The sequence below is a fragment of the Oncorhynchus mykiss genome, chromosome 6, assembly GCF_013265735.2.
Source record: "Oncorhynchus mykiss isolate Arlee chromosome 6, USDA_OmykA_1.1, whole genome shotgun sequence".
Taxonomy (NCBI): domain Eukaryota; kingdom Metazoa; phylum Chordata; class Actinopteri; order Salmoniformes; family Salmonidae; genus Oncorhynchus; species Oncorhynchus mykiss.
Genome location: NC_048570.1, coordinates 33160158 through 33167768, shown reverse-complemented (window position 1 = coordinate 33167768; position 7611 = coordinate 33160158). Strand labels below are relative to the sequence as shown.

The window sequence follows — 7611 nt, the reverse complement described above, 5'->3', positions numbered from 1 at the left end:
GAATTTGAAATGGATAAAATTTAGATTTTTTTGTCACTGGCCTACACACAATACCACATAATGTCAAAGTGGAATCATGTTTTCAAACATTTGACTAATTAATTCAAATGAAAAGCTGAAATGCCATGAGTCAATAAGTATTCAAAACCTTTCTTATGGCAAGCCTAGATAAGTTAAGGAGTAAACATTTGCTTAACAAGTCACGATAAGTTGCATGGACTTACTCTGTGTGCAATAATAGTGTTAACCTCATCTCTGTAACCCACACGTACAATTAGCCGTAAGGTCCAACAGTCGAGCTGTGAATTTCAAACACAGATTCAACCACAAAGACCAGGGCGGTTTTCCAATGCCTCGCAAAGAGGGGCACCTATTGGTAGATGGGTAAACATTTGAGCATGGTGAAGTTATTAACTACTCTTTGGATGATGTATCAATACACCCAGTCACTACAAAGATACAGGCGTCCGGACCGCTCCGGGATGACTTTAAAACAGTTACAGAGTTAAATGGCTGTAATAGGAGAGAACTGAGGATGGATCAACAACATTGGAGTTACTCCACAATACTAACATAATTGACAGAGTGAAAAGAAGTAAGCCTGTACAGAATAAAAATCATGTTTACAATAAGGCACTAAAGTAAAGCTACAAAAATTGTGGCAAATCAATATATATTTTTGTCCTGAATAAAAAGTTGTGTTTGGGGCAAATCCAACACAACACATTACGGAGTACTACTCAATATTTTCAAGCATAGTGGTGGCTGTATCATGTAATGGGTATGCTTGTCATCATTAAGGTCCGGTGAGTTTTTCAGAATAAAAAATTATCGGAATGGAGGTAAGCACAGGCACAATCCCAGAGTAAAACTGGTTCAGTCTGCTTTCCACCAGACACTGGGAGATGAATTCACCTTTGAGCAGGACAATAACTTAAAACACAAGGCCAAATCTACACTGCAGTTCCTAACCAAGACAGTGAATGTTCCTGAGTGGCCGAGTCACAGTTTTTACTTCAAATCTGCTTGAAAATCTATTGAAGACATGAAAATGGTTGTTTAGCAATGATCAACCAAATTTGACAAGAGCTTGAAGAATTCTGAAAATAATAAATGGGGAAAAAACTGAACAATCTAGGTGTGCAAAGCTCTCAGAGACTTACACAGAAACACTCACAGCTGTAATCGCAGCCAAAGGTGATTCTAACATGTATTGACTCAGGGGTGTGAATAATTATGTTAATTAAAGATTTCATTTTCAATCAAGGTGCAGAAATTTCTAAAACATGTTTACCCTTTGTCATTATGGATCATTGTGTGTAAGGTGTGAAGAAAAAAAATGAAGCAATGTTGAATTCAGGCAGTAACAACAAAATGTGGAATAATTCAAGGGGTGTGAATACTTTCTGAAGGCACCAGTACCAGTCAAAGGTTTGGACACACCTACTCAATCAATGTTTTTTCTTTATTTGTACTATTTTCTACATTGTAGAATAATAGTGAAGACATCAAACTAACAACACATATGGATTCATGTAGTATCCAAAAAAAGTGTTAAACAAATCAAAATATATTTTATATTTATGATTCAACAAAGTAGCCACCCTTTGCCTCGATGACAGCTTTGAACATCCTTGGCATTCTCTCAACCAGCTTCATGAGGCAGTCACCTGGAATGCATTTCAATGAACAGGTATGCCTTGTTAAAAGTTAATTTGTGGGATTTTCTCCCTTCTTAATGTGTTTGAGACAATCAGCTGTGTTGTGACAAGTTCGGGGTAGTATAAAGAAGATAGCCCATCTCGTGAAAGACCAAGTCCATATTATGTCAAGAACAACTCAAATAAGCAAAGAGAAACGACAGTCCATCATTACTTTAAGACATGAAGGTCAGTCAATACGGAAAATGTCAAGAACTTTTAACGTTTCTTCAAGTGCAGTCGCAAAAACTCTCAAGCGATGAAACTGGCTCTCATGAGGACCGCCGCAGGAAAGGAAGACCCAGAGTTACCAGCCTCAGAGATTGCAGCCCAAATAAATGCTTCACAGAGTTCAAGTAACAGGCACATCTCAACATCAACTGTACAGAGAAGACTGTGTGAATCAAGAATTCATGGTAAAATTACTGCAAAGAAATCACTACTAAAGGACATTAATAAGAAGAAGAGGTTTGCTTGGGCCAAGAAACATGAGCAATGGACATTAGACCGGTGGAAATCTGTCCTTTGGTCTAATGAGTCCAGATTTTAGATTTTTGGTTCCAACCGGTGCGTCTTCGTGAGACGCAGAGTAGGTGGACGGATTATCTCCGCATGTGTGGTTACCACCGTAAAGCATGGAGGAGGTGGTGTGATGGTGCTTCTGCAGCGATATACGCAATCCCATCTGGTTTGCACTTATTGGGACTATTTGTTTTTCAACAGGACAATCACCCAACACATCTCCAGGCTGTGTAATAAGGAGAGTGGTGGAGTGCTGCATCAGATGACCTTGCCTCCACAATCACCCAACCTCAACCCAAATGAGATGGTTTCGGAAAGTGAAAGTAAAGCAGCCAACAAGTGCTCAGCATATGTGGGAACTACTTCAAGACTGTTGGAAAAGCATTCCTCATGAAGCTGGTTGAGAGAATGCCAAGAGTGTGCAAAGTTGTCATCAAGGCAAAGGGTGGCTACTTTGAAGAATAAAATATATTTTGATATGTTTCAACTTTATTACTTACTACATGAGTAGGTGCTTCCAAACTTTGACTGTTACTATATTTATATTCATAAGTGTATCAAAAACAGGTATAAGGAATGTCGGAATATAGTGTGATCCTGAAAATTGCACAAATCTATTTTCTTCTCGTTGTGAAAGGAGAGACAGATAGGGATCGATGGATCATGTCTGGAGTGATGAGGGTGGTAGGAGTGTTGGGCCTGACTCTGCTAGCTCACCAACACACAGCAAAGCCTTCTGGGAATGTGAAGCAGCCCCTGGCAACGGGCCACTAGCAATCCCAGTACACAGGAAGTAAACAAAGAGAAAAGCAGCATGTTGGAAAAAGGTTTAAACCCCCTCTCCATCCCCCTCACTGAGTTCTTCAAAGTGCCGGTAACCAATGACATAACACTGAGAATCCACACTTGTAGAAATGACAGAATCACACTGAAGTGGTGAAACAAACACTGATTATTTGGGGTGATGTGCGGCACACCTCTCAATCTCCCCTTGCCCTCTCCTCCACTCCCAATATCCTTAGATAGAGGAGCTCTGCTCTGCTCCGCTCTCTGACATAGAACCACTGACTACTCACACCAAGTCTGCGCCTGTCAGTCCTTCGGTCTGTCAGTCATTCTGTCCAGCCCATGGGAATATCAGGTGTAACTGTTGGCTGCAGTTCTGGTCTCTTTCACTTTATGGCACATCTCTAATCACACCCTATTCCCCATAGGTATAGTGCTCCATTTCTAGTGCACTATTTTAGGGAAAAGGGTGTGATTTGAGACAGCTTTACTCTCGGTCCTGCTGGCTGGGCTCCTCCTCGGGGTCCTCTGGCTCTTCTTTGATACTGACCGTACCAGGGTGGTGTGTGTGAGTATGTGGGAGGTTGGCGTTGGAGCCCAGGGGGCTGAGGGGGTTGTGATTGGAGCAACAGGGGCGACCCTCCAAGGTAGAGGGGGTGAGAACTCCCCCCTCATGTTGCCGGCAGAAGGAGCGAGGGCAGAAGTCACAGAGGGATGAGGCTGGGACACCACACACACTGCAATCATGCCATGGGCACTCCCAACGACCTACACACACACACAGAGAGAAGATTATTAACGTATAGACACACACACACACACACCCCCACCCCCACACACCCCCACAGCGTACCATATGGGGGTTTGGTGAGGTTGAGACACAGCAGGTGATAAGCTTTAGGACAGTCCTTCTTGTCACATATGACCAGCTCCCCTCCCTCTCCGCAGCAGAAACAGAAGTACTCATGTGTGCGTTTCCCTTCCGGTCGCAGCTTACGCTTCTTGGGCTTCAGCTTAGCGTTCCTCGCCTTCTCCTCCTTCTCCATCACCACTGCACTCTGACAGACAGAAAAACATTGTCATAAACAATCGGCTCAGATGATAATTTTTTATTGTGTGACTATTATTATTAGTTTTGTTATAATGGGGGCGTGGGGTTAAAAAGGTACAATATAGAAATGAATATAATTTCATATTTTGTTTGTATTCACCTGTGGGCTGCCATCTTTTTTAAGGTACATAAATACAAAGCAGTGATCATTATGATCATATTGCAGAGTTAAACTCATACATTTAGTATGTAAAGGAAAATAAACTAAAAGTGAGTCTCTCATCCCAATCCTGCTTATCACTCATGGAGTGGTGCTTTCCGGCGCTCAACATCCTTTCCAACCGCTCCGCTAAAAACCTCTCACCACTTAAAGCACGAAAACATTGCAGCTCCAAATGAGCTCCATTCATTAAAATCACCAACACCATCTATTTTTGTGACTACCTGGACCTACCATTTGGTTTTGAAGTAGCCTATGGAAACCAAACCATATGATTTGAATGGAAAGTATTTGAATAAACAGGAAAAGGTAAGAAGCGCTCATCATTTCAAATAGGCTACATGTCGTAGTAAACAACATTAAATAGGGACATTAAGAGCTCAGCATTTAAACAAAATGTTGTATTAAATCATTAAAACTGCACATATAGGATGTAACTTACTTAGAACTAAATACAATTGAAAGGAAAAATGCCTTATTAGGCTCAGTCTACAGTGCCTTTTAATTCATTTTTTAGAAACATGAGTTTGTCAAGAGTCTGTGGCTTCAGGGTCATGCGATGGTGACTGGAGAGCAGACCAGCAGTGGAGAATATCCTCTCTAAACACACTTCGGGTCACTCATGCCAGGCTGGGCAGGGATGTGTAATAGTTTTTGTATTTTTCTGTAGGTAGGCCTAAAGGATTTTTGGTAAAATAACCCTATCAAAATGGAAAGCTCCTTGAAAGAGGTAATATAAAAATTGTAAAAATCAATGATGGCCTATTGTATAGTTAATAGAACGGCGATTAGCTGAACTTTTAAGAGATCAGATTTTATGTTTATAAATACTTTGCTATAATGACACACTTAGCTAGATACCCACCTCGTTCCTTTCTGTTAGCATGTGCACATAGTAAGTACACCATCATGCTTTTGGGATACCAGTCTTTTCAGATACCACAATGACTATTTAGTTGTGGACACTACATTACCGCACTCCCTCTCTTGCTCCTCCTCATCTTTGTAAGTCACCTTGATTTTTCACCTGTGTTTTATCAGATTATTTATGAAAATATTTAGCAAACTCCAGAATTGGAAGGTCCCCAGAACACAGTGGCCTCCATCATTATTAAATGGAAGAAGTTTGGAACCACCAAGACACTTCCTAGAGCTGGCTGCCCAGCGAAACTGAGCAATCAGGAGAGAAGGGCCTTGGTCAGGGAGGTGATCAAGAACCTGATGGTCACTCTAACAGAGCTCCAGAGTTCCTCTGTGGAGATGGGAGAACCTCCCATAAGGACAACCATCTATCCAGCACTCCACCAATCACAGAAGTCCTCTTACATTTCTGAACTTTACAGTCCTATGGATCAAGCAACCATGAAAAATGGTAGGTTCTCTCCCTCAGTTATGCACATAAATAACATGGTCAACAACTAATGCTTGCCAGAGCAAGATGACATAAAATCTAATGAAGGAAAATACGATAAACTTTTATATCTAGTTGGCTGTCAAAATTGCACTGAAACGAAGGGGAATGGTAGCCTCCTCGTCTTTCTGCAGCTTGCCTGCCAATGCATGCTTGTCCCAACCAAGCACCTCAGCTAACTGGCTAAAGTTAGCTAGCTAGCTACTTCCAGACACAAATGAGAGAACACCTCACTGATGATTTTACTTGCCGTAGCAGAGCTGGTTAGGCTGTTTACATGTTATCTAGAGCATTCTTGGCCATAACTTTTTTTGCCTACGTTTATTGAAACCATATTCAGCAGATGTTGCATGTTAGTAAATTAAATCAGGTGTTCTGAAATCGGAGTAGATAGCCTGAGCGAACGCAAGAGATATGCTAACTGGATAACAGTCGTTCAAGTTCTTGCTAACTAACCAAATGACATCTCTAGCTATAGACACAGAACAACTATTTGAGGGGAAAGTCAGTCACTCACTCACTCCTCCAATGGCAAGATATGACATCCTCCTAGCAGCTTCCTAGTTATTTAGCTAACGTTAGGCTCCGTGTTTTTAGCTTGCTACATAAAAAGATACGCTAGCCTATTAGCCACGTTATGACTGACTTGTGATCATTGCCCTTGCATACCTAGTTTTATTGAATTGACATTTCTAGCCTTAGTTACTTAGTTTATGTCCAGAATATTGAGTCATTGAAACTGCATCCATCTATTCTGTCAACATGGAATGTTGAGTCAAATATAATCTATTTTTAAAAGCTCTTATAAAGTTGGCATTGTAGCATTTACTGGTAATTTGATATTTTTGACTGATATTATGATTGCAGATATGAAACAAACAAAGTAGTTAAAATGTTGTCAGTTCCACTTTCAACTTTAGGTCACAGGTTACTTTGTGTGCTAAAGGTGAAATATATTTTGCAACGGAAAGTAATATTTCTACATTTTGATTGGGAAATGGTTAATGGTTGTTTTTTTGTATTCTTATGATTGGGACATACTGGCTTATTATGTCCGAGTTTATGGACTGCTTATCCTTTAACATTATGCTGTGTGTGACTGCTGTCTTTTCATCGGCCATATGCAATGGTGTGGCCTGGAGAAGTGTGGGTGTACAAAAATGTTGCTCAAAAGTTTCCAAATGGCCCGCCCAGCAAAGGAAAGGCACCCTGTGAAAAGTCCTGTTTAAAAAAAAAAAGAGTTTTCCTATTGATTTTCACTCTCAAAAATCACATTTTTTTTAATAGAAAGAAATAATGATTGTCTAAGTCCACAACAATGCTTAAATCACATCAATCTGATTGGGTGGGCCTGTCAGGACCTGGTTTCCCAGTGGGTTGCCCCCAGTCCACCCAGGCCCATCCGTGTCTATGCCCCTGATGCAAACTGAGCATGATGACAATTGCGCATCACAAATAGCCTATTAACCAACACTTTGGACTAAACTTGTTCAATACCTGGTTTGCATACCCATTGTTGCCCTAGTTAGCATTTACTGGTAGATATAAGTTGAAACGTCTTTCCTACCCTACCGGCTACCGATGTCATTGCTCTGTGAGCTGCTCCATGCCAAAACCAGCTGAGAGCTGCACACTTTTGCTGCCTGCAGATGATATTCTGCTGAAACTAGGATGTGTGCAGCCTTTGTGATTGTGTAGGCTACTCTGTGCATGATTTCCCTATTGTACTACATAATTGATAAGTCGTATACCTCCACTGCACTACTTTGATACGCATCAGTAGGGATCAAGAAGTGAGTATACGCAATGCCCACTGAAAAAAGTGCTTATACGGTTTATTCCTGCATATAGCCTCCACAATACCACTGGCCATTTGTGTTTTACAAAAAGTGCACTCTCCTACATGAGTGCGCTGGTATTA

The 7611-nt window shown here is 41.0% G+C and overlaps 1 protein-coding gene across 4 annotated transcripts in view; it reads right to left on the bottom strand.

Annotated features, from left to right (window-relative positions):
* Positions 1–2582: 2582 nt before the first annotated feature.
* LOC110525799 (histone-lysine N-methyltransferase NSD3) overlaps positions 2583–7611 on the bottom strand; it is a 29905-nt gene continuing 24876 nt past the window's right edge. For all 4 annotated transcript variants that reach the window (XM_036979944.1, XM_036979945.1, XM_036979946.1 and 1 more), the window contains 2 exons: positions 3862–4066; positions 2583–3776 (listed from right to left, as the gene is read on the bottom strand). In XM_036979944.1, coding sequence (XP_036835839.1) covers positions 3496–3776; positions 3862–4066 — 486 coding nt within the window. In that variant the 3' untranslated portion in view covers positions 2583–3495. The remainder of the gene's footprint in view (positions 3777–3861; positions 4067–7611) is intronic.